Genomic DNA, 21,435 nt, shown 5'->3' with positions numbered 1-21,435 from the left:
GCAATAGTATACTATATTTTTTAATATGAGACTTACTGCGTAGAGGTAATCAATATTAAATTAATATTACCATTTAATTAATTTAATTATTAGGTAATAACATTACCTCAATATATTTTCTAATATCAATTGAAAACATTTTAATTATTTTTAATTATTCTATTAATACAAACAATCTTACTTATGAACGTACATGTTTGTACTATACCTATTTGGTACCAAACCGGCACAACACATACTTTAGTAGTACTGTAAATATGTCCACTTAATGATTACCTATATTAGTACATATATTACAATACAATATGATATTTCTGACATAATCATAACTATTGAAGAACAGAGGGGTTGTTCTAATCTATAGACCAACCACCATCCATACTCTTCCATAGCGATGTGGAATTTGTTTAAACATATCAATAAAGTAATATATTGTGCAAGTAAATGTATTATATCTTATGAATATATGTTGTAAATATTTACAACCAACTTTTCTGCTAATTAACTAAATTAAGATTAATATATTACTACTCACTAATTTGTACATGTTGATGGTTTCGGATTGTCAAAGCTAACTGATATCGGAATTATCGAACCAATCCATTATATACTAAAACCATACAATAACCGATTTTCCTATGATTTAGCATACTGCGGATTATAAAAACAAACTTATTATTCTAAATTTGAAGGTGTATTTTCGTATGAATTTATTTTTATATAATTCAGTATAATATATCAGTTTAGTAAATTATTACCTTCATCAAGGTTACTGTGACATAACGAATCTGATTTACTTAATAACGTATACGAAGGGCGATCGTCTTCTTTGATTGATGTATGGGAAAATAGTATCTAGTATTAGTTATAAAGTTGTTTCACACAAAATCTGGATAAAAAGGTTAACAAAAATATTGTCGTCACAACATAAATTCTTTTTCATTACTGCTAAGGAAAATTTAATAGTCATTAGAATTGAATTGTATCCGGATATCAACCTTTTAGTAAATTAGTTAATGTAGCAGTACATATATTTTATTACCAATTAACAGTAATTTTTTGTATATATTTTATTAGACACTGCACATTATATTACACATACACTTATTGTCTTGATGCGGTTCAAATAGGAAAAAAATATTTTTCCCTTAATTGTTTTCGTTCGGTATTGTTGGCGGCAACTCTAGGTACGTCACTTAGGCAATGGCTAGTAGGTTGGTAGTCAACTAATTTTAGTACACTAATGAATGTAATTGTTATATGAAAATTTCGAATCAGAAATTTCAGTGGTTAAATTTTCATAATTTCAATTATTAAACCAGTATTTTCACCGACTTATCCTACCTTTAAAATTTGTAACGGCAGCATACTACGTAACGGTATCATAAATGTATTAAAATCGTAAAATAACTGTATCTGAACATTAAATATTTTTACAAGTCTATTTTCTGTACTTATATGACAAAATTACAATAATATATTCTAAAATTTTTATCGAATTAATAATTTAACTGTGTATGGTATAAATTACCATACACATATAAATTGGTAAAATAAAAATATTGAATACGGTTTCTACGATAGCAAGTACCTATCCCGTAAAATTTTGTGTCTACGTTTTATTACATTACAATTAGTTTAGAACAACAAACAGATAAGTTAGCCTATGGTTATTATGAATAACAAGGGTTCGAAGTCGTGCTCGTAACATATAAAATCGTTGTGTACAATTTCTCCGGAGAGGGAGTTATGTAGCAACATACACTTTTAAGAGTAGATCTATTAAATTTCATAAAACTAGGCCAGGCCAGGCAAATCACTTTAGCCCGCGATCCATAATTAATTATATATACCTATAAAAAATTTATGTCAATGTTAATCTTTTCGAAATTTTAATGTTGTAGGCAATATTACAGGCGTTCAGAGTACAAAATATTACGTATCTTTTTGGTATTTGCACATGGAGGGATGTGCACTACCAATATAACCTATAATTACTTTAGTACCATTTGATAATCCTTGGTTACTCTGGGTTTACTTACTTAATCTATTTATTATTTGATGACTTCGGTAGTCCAGCGGCTTAGTACACCGCCTTACTTCCGATGGTCGCGGGTTCGATTACTCGCACTATACAATAAATTGTATTCATGAGTATTATTGTTTGAATCGGTCTGGGTGTTTTCTATGTATAATGTGTATGTATTTACGAAATAAAAAATATCTATGTTTTTGAATTAGTTAGTACCCATAACACAAGCTTTAGCTAGCTTAACTTGGGTCTACAGGTCAGGCGCTGCGTGAATTGTCCTAAGATTATTTATTAAAATATACATGTAGTAAAATAAATTTCCTCTCCACGTTTACCTGTACATTCGAGATAATCTCAAAAACTACTGAATGATTTTCATGCTGTTTATGTGCACCATCAGTGTAATTTCTCTGGAATTAATTGTACATATAAATTAGTTTAAATACTCGTGCGAAGCTAGTGATATAATAAATTATTTGGGGTCGGCGTAGTATGTCCACTTCTTCCACTGATCCCTATCAGCCGTCATATCTAAGTTTTCTCAGCTTATTTAATGTATTGTTGTAGAAATATGTAGTAAAACTATTTAAGATTGGAAAAATGTATTTAATGGTAAGTGAAGTAAGTGACATAATATATAATCTAGTTTTTATAATTTTGATTAAAGAATACAAGAAAACTTTTAATATATTAATATCAAAAGAGTTTCTCAACAGTAAAAAACAGTATATTGTTGGTAATTGTACTAATTATGACAAAATTATGAGATCAACATACGAGTTCCACGATTATAAAATATAATTGTATAAATAAAAATCCCAATAGACTATTCCTTTTTGCAGTTGTATTAAAAACCATATCAGAGAATTTAATTATCATTAATCGTAGAAGTATTATTGACGTTTACTTAAAAACCATGAGTAATACTCATAGTTGAATTATGTAAAATCGCATTGGTATATCAACCACAATCTACAGTGTTCACAGAATTAGCTAATAAACTAAACGTATTTGAAATGTAATGGTTCAAAACCAAAGGAATTACCATACAGGTAGTCCTATTAGATTATATCTTACCCATCACGAAAACAACAATTAATATCTTGTTATTATACTTTATATCAGTTAACTGGGTACATAAAACTATGTTAATTAAATTATATTCTTTAGTTGTTATTTGGTTATGTCCCATGAAATATTCTAAAAGTGGCAAAGAAAACTAAAAAGTGTATTATAGCAACAATTATTTTTTATTTTGAATTCATAATTTTAATGCATTGATTCTATAACAAATAAATAGTCATCTTAAAATTTATCGTTTCTTCCAGTAGTAGCTAGGGTAGCTGCTGTAGCCGTAGCCGTATGCTGGGCCGTATGTGGATACACCGGAGAGAGCGTAGGGAGTAGCGTAGCCAGAGTATCCGAAGGGAGAGTATGCTGGGTATCCGGAGTAGGCGAGGGGAGCAACAGGGGCGACAGCGGCGGTAGCTACTGCTGGGGCAGAGTATGCAACTGGGGCTGGGGCGGAGTATGCTACGGGGGCTACGGCGGCGGCGACGGCTGGGGCGCTGTAGGCGACCGGGGCAACGGCTGGGGCGACGGCGGGGGCGACAGCGGCGGTGATAGCTGGTGCAGAGTACGCTACTGCTGGGGCGGAGTAAGCCACAGCTGGTGCGGCATATCCGAATCCGCCGATTAAGGCGTTAGGCTTGGCGGCGGTGATCGCCAAAACAGCGGAAAGAATCAGCTGTAATTTAAAATAAAGTTATAGTTGGTTTTGTACATAATTCAATGAATGACTATTCTATTTTACATTTATTTGAATGCATCAACTGTAGTAAAAATACGTAAACTACATAAGACGCAGTTAGTGAATAATCATTATCAATCAATATTGGTAAAATTTGAAACGTCCGATTCTCCTTTATTTTGAATTCATAACAATGCAACTATTAATGTAAATTATGTGATTATCCCATTTGGGATTCCAATCATGAGCCTATGTTTAAATATTTTTGGTAATAATCTCAATCAGTTAGAAACTATTACTAAACAACAATTAGATTTATTTTATAACATTATTATTTCATACTTTGTTATGATTGAAAGCACTAAAATACATGTACATATTATTTAAAAAGTATATCATATTTTGCTTACCAGCTTGTACATGGTTGTGTATTGATTTCAGACTACAATATCTGAGTGATATCAGGCTCATCCCGAGCGGCTGTTTTATAGTAGATTTCTAAAACCGGACTCCAGACCGCAAATACATAAATTTCTAATCATAAAATAGACTTTATTCTCTTGTTTTAAGAATGAGTCCTTTAGCAAGTCATATCGGTTTTGAATATATAAAAATTTAAATAACATATTTTTATACACTTTGTGACACATAATGTATTCAAGGCTAATTTGGCAAATCAACTTTAACGTATTTTTATTGTGCGTAGGGAGAGTATCTTTCTAAGGTATACTCATATAACATTAATTAATGGAAATAAGTATATCAAAAGATTTTGCGAATAACATTATAATATCTATTTAGTTATAATATCATTTTATATACCTGACGGTACAGTTTAACCAATATATTGCCTTAAAACTGCGATTGACATAAAATATATAAATTATATCTTCTAATTTCAGACTCGTAATTTATATATACTATTATAATATTTATAACTAGTTTATATAATTGTTTCCAATTATGATTTGATAACCAAAATAAATTTATAAAAATGTGCGTATTCTCCAATGCCAATTCCGATGAACGATGTACCTTCAAGAAATCATATAAATTAGTCTAAAGTTTTCTTATTTCTGTAATTTTATATAAAGAGATCTGTAATGACTATCAGATCCAATTGCGAGTTTACACATTGTAAGTTAGCAAATACAGATGTATGAAGTGTTTACTAATGTTATGGAACAGTGATAAGTGCGAGTGTAAATACTAATTAAAGCGCAGAGAAGGAAGGCCTAGTTTTGCTTACCTGTATCTATTTTAATGTAATGTATTTAACATTTATTAAAGTTTTAAGCCATATTGAAAATAAAGTATGATACGACAAACGAGTTTGTTTTTCACTAAACGAGCATGTAATGAAATGAATTAAACGAAAACTATTTGTTGTTACCACATAGAAAATACAGTTATATAAATTAATATGCTATATACTTTTATATATACTTCTATACTATATATATTATTACTATATTATATTAGTTACTATATTATTATTTACATTTACATTACTATCAGTAAGACAGAGTTAACAATAGGCTGCCTAATTACTAAATAGCCTTTCATAACATTCAAAGAATAAAAAGCAGTAGTAATTACTTCAGTAGTCTAGTCTATTAAATTCAAATAACAAGTCCCATCTGTAACAATTTTTTTTTTTCATTTTAAGTACCTACCTGTTTCTTTTATGAGAAAATTAAGTCTATAAATCTAAACAAACACAAGCTGTGAATGTATAAAGTCATAACAGATAGAATTGTTATAAAAACTAACAATCACCATATATTTAAATATGATAATTTATATTAGATAATATGTGTGGGCTTTGTTGTAAACCTGATCTACTTTTGAATATCGAAAACGTTCGAGCCAGTATTTTCAATTAACATCCGGTGGCCTTGCTTTAGAATATCATAATAATGACGAGCAATGATCAATGTTATTTGCATAAATAAGCAACTTATGCAAATTTTGGTACTAGTGTCCGTCTTCGCTCGAATTAGTGATAAATACCTTGATAATCGATTTTCAACATTTAATAAAATATGTTGTTAGCCCTACATCCTATTTTCTACTATCTTTCTAACATTATAAACGCGAAAATTTGTGAGTATGGATGGATGTTTGTTACTCTTTCATGCAGAAATGACTGAACGGATATTGACGAAACCTTACAGTAATATATTATACAGCATAGTTTATACATCAAAATAGGACATACTGTATAAATTAATGAGATATTATGTGAATTCAGAGAAATATAGTAACACATATCAAGTGTGTGTGTGATGCAGAAGAAGTTGCGAGGGCCAGCTAGTATATCCTAGATATGTATGTATTATATTTGTCGTTACATGGAGTGCGTGTAATGCGTATTCTCATTACAAAAGCAGTATAAACAGCAACCAATTAAAAAAATATGTGTAAAAATATGGAATGACCTGCTAGAAACTCATAGAAATAGCGTACTTATATAATTAATAAACGATATCCCGTCACGTGTCAAATATAATGCATAATATTGATATAGGAGATTTTTGGTAATAGGCTTAATTGTTAACAATGTACAGATCGACCGCTGTCAAATTATTAGGTCGACCTCCACCCCGTTATCTCTTGAAACGTGGTGGTCATAGTAAATTCGCCACAATGACTGACTTTTCTGTCTTCACTCTAGTACTTATCATATTTAAATGACACCCCAGCTATGTCATATAATATACAGTATGCCTATCGTTTTCATAGGAAGGTGCACCATTCCATCATCACTCATAAAAAATGTGCATAAAATCATATTATATAACATTTACTGTTTAATATTCCACTAAGTGCTTATAAATATAATTCTCCGTTGCCTGTAAATGTATAAAGCACTGTTTCAGAAGCCAGATCACTACACAAAACTCAATTGAGACTGGTTGAAGGGAAAGCTATAGTACACTCAAAGTCATTAGTTGTTGTTGTTTACTTCAAACATATGTGCAGAAAGTTTGTTCACGTATGTTATGATTTTAACAAAGATCTTTGAGAGCGTCGGGATATTATGCATGAAACTTTGATGAAAAAACCAGTTTGCTCATTTTCACGTTGAATTTAAATATTACAAAACTTAATAATAATAATTATTATTATTAATACAAAACTTAACATACAACGTTAACAGTTGACAATGCTCTGCCTACACCACAAGGGATCATAGCCGTAATGGTGTATCTAAACAACGATCGATAGTTACATAATTATGGAAATTTTACCGGCCTAAAGCTTCTTTATTATAACAACTATTCTGATCTAGTTCACCTTCATGAGTCAAAATTGATACATATTATTTAGAACTATTATACATATAATTATATCGTGCTACGTAGGCCACTTTATTATAATTATTATATACGACTTAGGTGAGTAAAAATGATATCCGCCCAGTTGACAAGTGACCATTACGTGATTAATATAAATTAATAATTAATAATTGATATTTTATTTATTCGTGACTTTTTAAATTATGTATATAATACTGAGTAAAAACTAGTAATTGAAATATATTATTTTCTTAAACTTGATCTGGACTTATAATATTTGATGTTAATCAGATTCAGATCATCTTAATTATTATGTGACTACCTTTTAAAAGCCAGTCAAGTGTGAATTGGATTAAATACTGAGTTCCGAATACGTATATTTTATTTAAACAAATTATTTAAGTAGTTATTAAATTAATTAAATATTATGTTTGGTTTAAATAAATGTTATAAATTAATGAGACTAGGATTTCCTTAGTTTAGTTTAAATGTCATTAATTGAAACCAGGCGCAATTTTATATTTATTTGTCAATTTCTGTACAACTATGATAAGTAGTCATATCTTTTTATATTTTCTGTTATATAGATATTACATGTACTTTTATATTTTATATACACGTTAGATTTTACGTTAGAATATCGGTTCTTTTTAATTTATCGCTATTTTGTATTGTCTATTGAAACCCTAAAAATCGGAATTCATAAAAAATAAACATTAATTTATGGTTAATCGCATGATTCGATTAGTATCTATATTTATAAATGATCGAATTAAACACTGAGAGAACTAATAATAAGGATATAAAATAAAAATACATTATTATTCTTTATATTCAAATTATTAGTATCTCAGGGTGAGAGTACTCTCTTTCAGAATGTTTTATCCTCACGTATTAGGTTTACAACTAAGTATTAATTATCTTTCCTTTCTTTTACAAATAAGCGCAAGTAAAGATCTAGCTCCTAGTCTTTAGGTCACGATTTTCTAGGAAATTAAGAGAATAAGTTCGTTTTATTAGTTTGTCTGCTGTTTTAGAAATCGGGTTATTATAATTCATTTTATTTTCATGAAATTATTGCTTAGGCTTTATGTTTGATTAGGTATGTTATGTGTTTATAACAATTTTTTTATTAGTTTCTTTGATATTTAGATACATCGTACAAACTTAAAGTGCCAGTCCCATAAAATACAGCCACAATGAAACATTGGAAATTGAACTAGATATAATACTGACATATAATAGATTAGATTGAGATTATCTGCAATAATTTGTTGTAATAACTTAAAATATTTAATTATCGTTTATGAATGTGTAGAAATCTACTTATATGTAATTACTATGCCAAAACTTTGTAAATGTCTAATTATGTAGGTATTTAGTATATTCGGAAAAACGAATAAGCGCCAAAATGTAACATTGGATTTGATATTTAGCAGTTTTGTGTTCAGGTGTGACGTAATAGCACTAGCAATTCAAGGTTTATGTAACAAATAGAATATATTTATGAAACATCACAAACACATTTGAATTCATTTAATGATTTAATAAGATGAACAAAATGATCTATATACATTTATATTAGATTTATATGAGATATAACCTCGATTATTTTATTTGATATTTCCTGAGAGTAGGTTAACCTTTATCTTATTAGTATTTATTATATCTACAAGTTCTTTCGTTGTTATTGAGTATCAAAATTTGTTTCTTTATTTAAACTACAGTTGTTATGTCGACGTAAAGTAATAGATTCATTTGGGATTACGATTACGATACGATTTTAATAAAATTAACATTAAGACTTTATCACGAAGACAGACATACGCTTCTTCTTATCTCAAAAAATAGGAGACAACGTTTGTTATATGAAACAATTTTTTTTTATTCGTAGCTAATATTATGCTGTTATTATTTTGAACAAAATAATCATCATATGGCCTTTAAAAATCAACATGATTTTTACCTAGTTGCTATTTTTAGCTATTTTTATCTTCGAACTTAGGTAAGTTTGATATTCATTGTGGCATTTAAAACCGGCATAGTACCAGGTTAGGTGTGATTTATATTCGATACCGACTTGTACATAAAATTGACTGGATGTAAAGTTTACGTCATGATATCAATGTTTGTAATCATTATTAGATGTATTTATGAGTCGTTATGTATTTATAAATTAATCCTTAGTTCCCTTGGCAAGACTTGAGAACAATATAACTTAGCTAGCATTAATTTTCTTATTTCTGAAATTTATAAACTTTCTAGCAGTTTCTTAAGGAACGGGAAAATGAATGTTGCTCATTAAATTTGAACATGTCAAAAACCTTCTGCAACTATTTTAATTTCCCTCTGACAGTTTGCGAACCTGGTGACAGTAAGTTAAACCATTTAGTAAGATATTTGTGAGATAGCGTTTGTCGGGTCTGTACTAATCAAAGTACTCTAGTGATCTAGTACTTTTGGTAATTGCAAGTTCTATTCATTCACAATGCAAACCGTATTCATGAATATAATTGCTTCTTAATTCTTTATTCTTAATTTGGGTGTTTTTATGTATGGTTATAAAAATAGGAACTACTAGCAGTTTATTAGTGACACTATCTGAATTGACATGATTTATTATTATTATTTATTAACATATATTAAATTTGAAAATAATAACATTAAACCCAATGCAAAATTAAAAAAAAGATTCATATCCGAAAGAAAAATTAAATACCATTCAAAGCTGAAGTATGTTAATAAATATGAAATAAAACATTACCAGCAAAAAAACATTTATTACTTAATAACTAATAATCAGATAACTGTCCGTGTTCATATATAAGGTCGTCGTGTGTTTAGCGTTTCTTGAAAAGGAATGGATAATCTGCATAACCTCCGTAAGCATAAGGTACAAATCCAGAGTACGCGTAGGGAGCGCTATAAGCTGAGTAAGCGATCGGGCTGTAGCCGGTGTAAGCTATCGGTGCGGAGTAAGCCAGCACCGACGGCGTGGCTGCAGCAAAGCCCAAGACTGCAGCAAGGGCGATAATGAGCTGAAAAATTAAAATTATCTAGTACATACTGTATTCCCGTCTTTGCAATTACAAATAGCCAAATAATTATTTTAAAATAAAATTATAAAATTCAAACTTGGAACTTCACGCATGGAACATCGGTGTTGTTTTGTTTTGTTATATATTTTTTCACTCCTTCTCGAACATACCGTGGCGTCACTATTAAATTTTGTATACAATAAATTCTAACCATTACTTATTTCATTATTATAACAACTTAAACAGCAATATTCTTCCAGCAAACACCCGGTACTTCAATAGTTTATTGTACTCAGTAAAATCTTTTGTTTTTTCAATGCGTGTTAATATTGTGTGAGCTAGTGAATCTTGTCTCAAATATTATAATTAAACTTAAATTAAAAAGAAGACTTATTATGATAATATAATTAATAAAACATGTTTTACTATTTCTATCAGTTGTTTAGTATTCATAGTAGAAGCTAAAGTTATTTTGAGCTTCAATTGACTTAGATTATTATTATTTTACTTTGTGTATTTTCTCAAATTTACTGCTATTGTAATTTATTCATATTGTAACAATTGTTTTACTGAAATATCGTTATAGAAGATGTATAACAAAATGTATATTATTATCTAAATAATATAAAAATAAATATAAATAGATTTCAACTATACCTAAACTAATATTAAATAAATTAAATATAATATTAAAAATTCTGTTCTCTATAGACAACTACAGTATCAACAACATGAGAAAAAATAAAACACAACCCCATAATGAGCTTATTAAGCTATTTAATATATAAATGCGTACGAAACCGGGCTAAGCGCTAGTGTCTATATCATAAATTGTTATTGGTACACCCTTGTCGCGATCTTGATACCATATGGTTAGCGACTGATTCACAACCTAATGCGTTCTGATTAGAGGCGATAATTTGCTACACCAAAATGCTTATTTACCTACTGACGGCGTGAGATTCGTCACTAATAAAATGATGAAAAATGATCGTCTGTACCATAAATAAGAAAACATTACATATCGTACACACAATATAAATGTACTATCTTATAATACTTATATCTGTACAAAAAATGTTTATGATTTCACACATTGCAGATAATGATAATGGAATAAATCTAATTACTGTCTACTGAGTCTGTAACAAATAAAGCAGAAATCCGCAATGCAACACAAAATGTAATTAGTTTATTATTATTGTCACTTCATCTGCTGTTTTTTTAATTAAAAGTTAGTGTGTCCTCATATCATAATCTACCTTTAAGATAAACACTTATTTTAAGATGTTATTTATGAAATCAATCATACAGTCGCATTAGTATTTATCTTAATATGAATCTAAATATGAATAATGAAATAATATTAAATGTGGAGTATATATCAACTTACCACTTTGAACATTTTGAAGGTTTATTTTCAGGCAATCGACGCTGAATGACGTTATTATTCTCAAAAACGCCTATTTTATAGGGGCACTCAAAAACCGGACTTAATAAAAATCAGGATTTTTCAAATACAAAATAACCTTTAATCTATTGATACAAGACTCTATTTTCTGGCTAGCTAATAAATAAAAAAAAAACGAAAACAACTATTCTGACATAATAGTCTAATCCAAGGCTGATTTGCAAAACGGGTCCAATTCAAGTATTTATTACAAATTAACAATCTCAGTCAAAAAGTTAGTTGTAATGGATGCACGTTGATTTTAATTTTTATACTTACGGTAACTATTATTTTTTTCCTGTCTGCTTAAGGGGTAAAGTGAAGTCTCGAATCGAATTTTAACCCTTTTGACAATATGCGATCACGATGATATTTTGCACATATTTTACAGAATTAGTTCTGTAAATATGTTCTACTATGTAACATTATGTTATCTGTGGTTCTAACTCAATTAGTTGAAGAGTACAAAAAGTAGTACCATTACTATTGTCAACATACATGAGTACTGTAATTGTTACTGAAATATTAACTACACTTACTGTATAACATTATCTGTGGTAACCAATATTAGTAAAATATTTTGTAAGGTTTCTATAGTAATGCCACTATAGTAATTTAATTTACGTAAATTAAAAGGAAACAATATATATCACGTCTATCAAAAGAAAACCCCTTTTGCTGTGGCTCCGTAATTCCAGAACACGTCCATTACCATCTCTAAGAGTATTGGGATTCTCGGTATCGACATCTCTAGCACAGTTGAGTTCCGTAGTCACCTCGAAGAAAAGGTTAAGCTGGCGTCCAAAAAACTCGGTGTGCTCAATAGAGCGAAGCGGTATTTCACTGCGGACCAGAGACTCCTCTTATATAAGTCTCAAGTTCGGCCGCACATGGAGTACTGCTCTCATCTTTGGGCAGGAGCACCTGGATACCTTCTCTCGGTCCTTTTGACTCGGTTCAGAGACGTGCTATGAGAATTGTCGATGATCCCAATCTCTCTGACGGTATCGAGCCACTTAGTTTGAGGCGAGACTTCGCTTCGCTTTGTGTGTTCTACCGATTATACAACGGACTGTGTTATGAGGAATTGTTCGACATGATGCCTACGGCCACCTTTCACCATCGCACCGCTCGCCATCGACAGAGAATTCATTCCTACACGCTGGAACCTAAGTGGTCTCGGACAGTGCGGTTTCAGAGGAGCTTCCTCCCGCGTACACTTAGATTGTGGAATGAACTTCCTGCCGAGGTTTTCTCACGAGACTACAGCATGGGGTTTTTCAAGAAGGGTATATTAAGGTTTCTTAAGGGTCGGCAACGCGCACGTGACACCCCTGGTGCTTCAGGCGTCCATAGGCCACGGTAACCATTTACCATCAGATGGGCCGTGTGCTTGTTTGCCACCATAGTAGTATAAAAAAAAACGTCTACATAGCTACTATATTGTAGACACATACATGTTCATAATTTCTAAATTATTGCCAGATAACAATTTTTTTCTTTCGATGTAACACTATGATAATAATATATAATAATAATAATGAAATAAATATATTAATTGTGATTTTTTAAATTGATTGCCATAATCTATATTAAAACAATTATGCTCGAAAGGTTTACTATGATGCTCTTGTTTACGCCATTACGATTTACCGTCATACTAGTTAGTAATATACAAAGTCAGTAAATCTGTATATTATTAAAATTACTCGTACTACAAGATTTTATAGAGTACGATAAAAAATAGGTCTTTGAAACTGTGTGCATACATCTACCCGGTAGATGTATGAAGCACGAACTTCCAAAGAAAAGGATACCATGTGAAGATAAATTCTACCGTTACATGGTATCATAACGTCGCATGATTACAGACAGATAAAGACATTAATTAATAATCATAGTACAGACAAAGTCGTATTTAATTTTATGTGTTTACCAAAAAATCTCTTTTTAATCATAAAAATGTGGTATACATTTTTATGATTAAAACGGGATATATATTTTTCTCTTTATTATCATGATCCTTATTAATTTATTGCTTCTTTGTAAAGCACTATATTAAATGTTCTAATATTTCCTTATACTTGTGAAAAATTAGTTATGTTAATGTATTGTACTAAAACACATTTAATAAAGATATTTAAATAGACGAAGAAATAAAAAATTTAAATTTATTTGTATGCTTAGATTTTATTCGATATGCTTTTCTTCATCCTCGTTGATTCAATAAATAATCTATAATAATGATGTCTTTGTATAGAGATTTGTCATCGGGTTCGTTCATATGTAGTAAGAGTAGGGAGAAGCGTAAGTGTAGGCAGAGTAAGCGACGGGCGAGTATGCGCTGTACGCAGAGTAAGCCAGCGGGGCTGTGTACGCAGCGGCTACTGGCGCCGTGTACGCAGCGGCTACTGGCGCCGTGTACACCAACGGTTTGGCGGCAGCGAATGCCAAGATGGCGGCCAAAATTAGCTGTAATAAAACAAATTATAAATTAATTAAACTGTGTTATTATTTATATCATATCTATATTATTTTAAGTATTTATAATTGTCGGTAGTACAATTTTCTTATTTTGTAAGTTTAAAAACTAAAAATATTACTAAATGAATCGGCTTGGGATTTTGTCCGTCATGAATTAAAAAAAAAAGTTTATCTGTTAATTTGAAATCTGGTATCTTTACCGTATATTACAAACAACTTTAACACGAATTATTTAACGGTACGACAAAACGCTCTTTTTTTGTGACAGTGTACCTCTCCATTGTGGTTTCATGTCTTGAACAGACCAGACATTTACTTACCATTACATTCATGTTAAAATTCGATAAACTACAGGTAGTTATTAGTGATGTCAAAAACAAAATTGTATTTTTTACGAAAGGATCCATAATCGTTGTTTTAGTTGTAATGATCAATTCATATTTGATATGACCGTAAAATGATATTTAAATATTTCATTTGTACCAATCTCAATAATCCATCACGTTTAACATTTAAAATATATTATTTCAATTATAATTATATATTTTATTTATAACATATTTAAAAAACATATTTATGTTTATATATATAAATTAATTTTAAATGAGTTACTTCAAAAACAATACCTGAATAAAATTAAGTGTGTAAAAATAATTCCAAATAGCAAAACTGATTATATTGCTAATAACTAAATATTAGTTAAAGTTAATATGTGCAAAAATTCATATTATAAGTATTTGTCATCATTATTGCAGCATTAATTCACATTACAAGATTACTTAATGTATGTGTACTGAACTCTCGTCCTAGACATTCTTTAAAACCATGTATCGACACAACAGTCACGCTACCTGTATAGCATACAAATCACAGTTTTGCATAATAAAATATCAAAACACAGAATAAATAAATTCTTATTTAAGCAACAAGCAATTAAAAATAAAATAATTTAAGCATTCTCAAAATTTAACGACATGAATATAGATAAAACATCAAGATACAAGCAGCAAGCAGCTACTAAAGATTTAAAATTATAAAGGTTTAAGTAATTTCTTATCATATGTTGTTGTTCTTATCATTATGATGTTATCATACCTATCTACTAGAGAATAGATGAAATAAAAAATACAAGCCAGATTATGTTGGTATTACCAGCTGGGATAACGGTTGATTAATATTGTGGATGAAGATTCAACTTCGACTGTACGTATTGTACTCATATGTAAAGAACATTTCAGCCTCTTATTTAATACGTTTCCAAAATTATCGGGGCTTAGATTGACTATCAATCAATTCAATTCTACTAGATAGATTCAGATAAATTTAAGATTAGGTTAACAGTACCTCCAAAGAATCACTAGAATAAGTTATTAAAGGTGTACCATATAGTTTCGTTTTTTTTTTTTGCACAGTTCTTAAACATACACTTAACATTTCATTTAAGGCTCTTGTGTAGACTTATGTGGTATAGATACATATATATATAAAGCTAAAACCTGTTCATTTATGCATACTTTTCCATTATTAATTTTATTGATGAATTATTATGCTAACGAAAACTGGAAAAATTAGTTAGTTGTAGCACAGATAATATAATATTACATAGTTGTAGTATCTTAGACAATGTCAATATTATTTAAACAACAGAAGACTATGTAGATGATACTCATTTATTATCTTTGTATCATGAGAGGTACTTTTGATATTAATTTGTGAAGTTAAATAAAGTGTTTTTTACGCCAATATAAGTTGGGTACAAAATTACCTAAATTAATAATTAAATTATAAAAATTAAAATGTACTTACAAGCTTGAACATTTTGATTGTTTGTTTGTGTACGTCTGTTAAACACTAACTGATGTAGCCTAGTCCTGGCTAAATATATAAGGATTCGATGATGACCCCATTGGTTTGGCATCGGTTTGTCGCTTACGTACCTTGGTGAGACGTGCTTGTTCAGGACTTGTACGCGACATGAATTATTTTAATGGCGCCATTGACAGGTTGATGTTTTATTGTATCAAGAGAAATAAAAATAATATACTTTATTTGTAACTTAAATATAAGAAAAAACGTAAGCTATATTAAAGAACACATGTATAATTACAATAAGGTGGCGTTGTTGCTGAAAGCAATAAGGTATCAAGTATATTTATTGAAATTATATTTCTGTCATTATATCTACGCTTTGACGAATGTAGTACGCATAAACCATTATTTGTATCATTAAAACCATAAAATCATATTACTTTTAAAGTGTCATCTGCCACCATTTTTATTTATATCACAAAAATAATTATACATTAGTTAATATTTCATATCAACTTTAACTAAAGTGACGTAGGGATGTAGACATTATTTACAGTGGTAAGAAAGAATTATAGTAAAAAGGACCAATCAATATTGTTAGGCCAAAATGGCTTTTTTTGCACATTTATTTTATTTGCAGATTTAGTCAATTCGCCCATGTTACCAAAATACATGTCACATTACAATGACAAACCAACATCCAAAAATGACTTCTTTATATATTAATATACATAGACCCCATTGCTAGCAATGTACGATTTTAGGTCGTCCTCCACGCGGTCCCCTCTGGCAACTATCGTGATAAATTCTCGGTGATCATCTTACTCATCTTATCATCCTCCATTCCACAAAGAAAAGGAGGTAAGTTGTAGTAATTGTATGGAAGGAAAGACTATGATGAATTTAATCTAAAAATAAATATGTTATGAAATCATGACATAAAATTTGTAAAATTATGCAATATGTAATCCGAATAGAAATCCGGCTTCTACAAAAAATAAACAGGTTATGTTATAGTATCAGCATTCCTAAACAAGGTAGCTATATAATTTTCCCCAATACGAGAAAAAATTTAAAGCCATAAAGCAAAATCTGGGTGTTAGAGTCAATGATCTGCATGGAATAAATAAAAATAATAACTTTATTACCAGATTTATATCCAGTAAAAGACTAAATAAACTCCAAACACACAGACTTTTATTTAATTGGCAAGAATAAAAACAATTGTATACATCCTGTGTGACGTTGTTGAATACAATTGACGTAGAAGGCGGTAAGGATCTGTCACGCGTAGAATTTTCTATGCAGGTACTCGCAATGTAACTTAATTTTAATGGATTCAAGGTTGTAATAATTACGACCTTGGACTTGAATTTGTTTATACAATTTTATTGATCATAAATAGTTGTAGCATTATAATATATGTTTTGTGTTGTAATTATCATGGATTTTTAAGTGAAAACTAGTTTCACATCATATATTTAAATTCATAATAAATATTAGTTTTATGCGAAACCAACACATTTTTATCTTCTCAATTTAAAACTACTGGAGATGAAAAATAGTAATAACAATTATAATCTGTCAACAAATGGAAAAATAGAATTATATTACGTCCTCCTTTTAAATTTAGTCACAAAAAGACATTCCTAATTTTCATCATATTTTATTATATAATAGTAATAATGAACAATATTGTGTCTAAAATACATACCAAGAGAGGAGCTGTTTTCATTGAATGACTGCGAATGATGTGTTATTGAGATTTTAAATCGAACTTGGCATTTGACTTTAAATGGATACTGGATATTTATGACTATTATTTATATTACGTTAATATGAAATATTAAATATGCATTGAAAACAAAACGAAATTGTCAAAATTAAATGAGTTCCATTTATTATAATATTCCAATAGATTTGCAACCTATAACTAATTTTGTTGAAATGTGAAGTATTAATCTCTAATACACACAATATTATTTACATACAAATTCGTCTGCTTTTTTTAATTTTCCTTTTAAATACAAACAGTTAATAAGTGATAAAGACAATATTTTAGTATTACTGTTTAACTATAATTAAATAATTTGCACGGATCCTTTCACATGTATATTAAAGCAATAATAGCTGTTGAAATAAATGAAATTGAAGCGTCTGTTTGTATTTTTAAATTAACAACTTTTCACTAAATTCTTATGAAAGTAGGTACGTAGGTTTAGTATCAACTTAAAAAAATCTCTGTCTGTTTGTTCCTGTTAATCTCTGAAACGGCTGGATCGCTTTCACAAGTAGATAGTTAATGCTATAAGGACTAACTTAGGCTACTTTTGTGTTCAAAAGATTCTAATAAAAAATAAAATTCCATGCGTACAAAATCACGAGTAACTAGCTAGCTTAAATATACAAAAAAAATGTACATAATAGATATAAAATGGATTTTGCTTAAATTGCCAAAATGTGGAGGAACCACATAGATTCCATATTTAAATTATATATCTTCAAAGAATACTTTAATAGGTTTATCAAATAACGAATAAATGTAATTACATATATTTATTTAAGCCTTATATATATAATAAATTTATATAAGCCTTATTACTGTATTAAAATATATTCGTTTTCAATTTATAGATGAAATCTATGACGATTTTAATAAAATCATAAACCGAGAATATGTTATCAGTGAATTTATTTACCTACCTACACCATTTACGTACGTACATTTTGGAAAAAGTGCATGGGTACCTCAGTCTATTTCAGCCGCCACTTTATAATATGTGTTTCTCTTGCAGGGTGAGATAGGGCAGTGAAATTACAGTTTAAGAGGCATGATCTGACACCTTAGTCCTCCGAAATGGCAAGACAAGAGTATCGCGACCGTTACATTATAACGAGATGTAGTAGTGCTAATCAAGTATATTGGCCATTTCAACTACGTAAAAAAATAAGAAGTAGATACGATATACATAGACAATTAAATTAATCGTACACAACAATACTAATGTTTTTATTAATTACAATGTAACAGTACCTTCGTAAATCAGTGGACACTACTGGATACCACTCTTGTCAATAGTAATATTTTTACGGACATGCCTCTACTGTTTGTAGTGGTTTTGATAGTAAAAGTCATAGTTGTATGCATAATATAATTACTATCCGTGACCCTGACCGTTGAATGTCTCGGATCCAGTTCGATCGAATTTATGATCGCGTAATACAAATCGACAAATGTTATATAATTAATGTTGAAAGGATAAAATTCATTCTTGTTTGTTTATTTATTAATCCCCAATAATGTGACAGTGAGTTTTTTTTTAAAGGATCAACCCGGCGTCGCCATGACGACGACATTCAGATTTTTTTATCAAAGTCAATAGATTACGAACCTATTCACGTGAAAAGCCGCATTAAAATCTGTAGCTAAATTTACGATCGTACAGGTAGGTGCTGGTAGGTGCAGATATAGGTAGGTGCGACTACCGACATTATGACTCGAGTTGACACATCTCTACTAGAGAGAAAGTGTAAGCTTCCGTTGTGATACGTGCCTGATGTTTTATATTCTTATATTTTTAACATTTGATTTCTTTCAAAATAACCCTATAGTTTAACTGGAATGCTAGCCGAGTTAAACTGGCGCATAAATATTAAAAGATTGTTCCAATCATTAGAATATTTATATATCTGTTACTCAATAACTATTTAGGTTGTGTATACATATTCTTATGATATATCTCAGAGTAATTCTTTGTTGATTAAATCATACATTGCTCTGTAATATATGCAGATAGCATGAATCCCAAAATATCTAAAAACTAAACTAAAAAGAAAAGTAGAAATCATGCTTAAACATTCCGACTGAAGGCAAAGACCTACAGAATACATAGTGATCAGCATTCAGATGTTAATACTTAATTATAGTATGGGGTGTTCGAACACTGTATATACAAATTTTATGAAATTAGTTTATGTTTCAATCAAAATTTATCTTTGGACTTAGCACCATAACACTTTAATAAAGAAGTAGGTATAGACACACGAAGTTACTATGTTTACTTAAAAATACTGTCATTTTTTACAACGTAAAAATATAATGTAGTGCTATTTATTCCCAAAATTTGGAAAGGTAATTGCACATTTTTTCCAAAAGTCTCTAATAAGTTCTTGAAAGTAGCCAAATTCTGTTCATTATAATTTATAAGACTTAAATAAGGACGAAAATCTCTATAGAAATCAACCAGTTTCAAATGGAATATTGACATAAATCACCCCAGTATTCAAGTGTAATAAAATTTGTCTTTGTACTTATTGATTAAATATTGTCTCATAATTCTCCTTGTGTACTTCGTTTTAATATTTCGTGATTTAATTATACTGCAATAAATTCACCTGTACCTATTACGATAAAATATAATGCAAAAGAAGAAGAATGAGATTATATTTTCTATGTAATTGGAATGGCATCTATATCATAGTAAGAGACAACCATCACCTTTACAAACATATTTAGTAAAGGAGAAGAATTCTGAGAAAATAATGTTATGTGCTGGTCCAGTGTAATAAGAAATTTTATTTTTAATTTTTAATTTTTTTTAATTATAATAACATAATCTATATTTGTAACTCAATGAAAACTTCTTAATTTTCCGTCATTAATATTATAATATTTAAAACGGTGTGCCATACAAAATTTCATTTAAATCAGTGCAACAGATTCGGCGATACAAATAGACAAACAGGAAGGAAAAAAGAAATAAGTCTAAATGTGTTTTCTATTTCATTTCTAACATCCCCTGACACGGTATTTTTTCTATGAACAGACATTAGACCTCTACGAATTTTTATATATGTATATATTATTTTATAACTTAGGTACAAAGCAGAATATTATCTGCTCAAGTTCTTATAGAATTTTGATGTACTGACTATTAAAAAATTGTATTTTATATATTAGGTTTTAATAGCCCAGGTGTTCGAAAGTCTCAATCAATAGATAACACACACATTTAAGATCTAGTTATGTCATTTATTAAGCCGGTTACAAAGCAGGTCTGCATCCTTAAAACGACAAGTAACTAATTTACATATGCCTCAAACATGTAAAGAATTTGTATCCTCTTTCGAGACAGTTTCAAGATTAATGAATAAAACATATAATATTTTGTTCAACAGACATTTTTTTTACTCTCTTTATGATCCTTGTAACTTTATTGCCGCATGATGATTTTAATAAAGAAATACCACTTCCTTATGTTCTATAGCCTATTATATATTTAGTCTAGGTTATTCAAATCGAAGAATAAATTAAAATAAATTAATTTCTTGACCATTAGCAGAATATAAAGATATTGTATGTATTTAAATGGTCTATCTACCTCATTATAATCCTAAAATGTTCATAATATGAAAGTGTATTTAGTTAGTTATTCCGATGAAAAAATATCGAATTAAGAAAAGTACTATTTCTATTATTGCCCTTTCTATTGGGACCCCTAGTAATTATTTTATTTGTCATATATATAGAGATCCTATGCATTTATGGTTTAGAACAACAATAGAATATG

The 21,435-nt window shown here is 29.4% G+C and overlaps 1 protein-coding gene across 1 annotated transcript; it reads right to left on the bottom strand.

Moving 5' to 3' along the window:
* Nucleotides 1–3,344: 3,344 nt before the first annotated feature.
* Nucleotides 3,345–15,952, bottom strand: LOC131848060 (cuticle protein 16.5-like). Its single transcript, XM_059197816.1, has 4 exons — nucleotides 15,863–15,952; nucleotides 13,856–14,044; nucleotides 9,982–10,122; nucleotides 3,345–3,779 (listed from the first exon to the last, which is right to left on the bottom strand). Exons 1-4 carry the CDS (start codon nucleotides 15,872–15,874, stop codon nucleotides 3,345–3,347), a joined length of 777 nt encoding a protein of 258 aa, XP_059053799.1. The 5' UTR covers nucleotides 15,875–15,952.
* Nucleotides 15,953–21,435: the final 5,483 nt, after the last annotated feature.

The sequence above is a fragment of the Achroia grisella genome, unplaced genomic scaffold, assembly GCF_030625045.1.
Source record: "Achroia grisella isolate CSIRO2021 unplaced genomic scaffold, CSIRO_AGI_Agris_v1 utg546, whole genome shotgun sequence".
In the NCBI taxonomy this organism is placed as follows: Eukaryota; Metazoa; Arthropoda; class Insecta; order Lepidoptera; family Pyralidae; genus Achroia; species Achroia grisella.
This window is presented reverse-complemented; position numbering and strand designations above follow the sequence as displayed.

Excerpts from the sequence above, each read along its gene's own strand:
- LOC131848060 (XM_059197816.1), bottom strand. Across the intron at positions 10,123-13,855 it reads CTCCCTACTCTTACTACATA|CTCATTATCGCCCTTGCTGC; the intron begins TGAACGAACCCG and ends TTAATTTTTCAG. Across the intron at positions 3,780-9,981 it reads CCTACGCGTACTCTGGATTT|CTGATTCTTTCCGCTGTTTT; the intron begins GTACCTTATGCT and ends TTTAAATTACAG.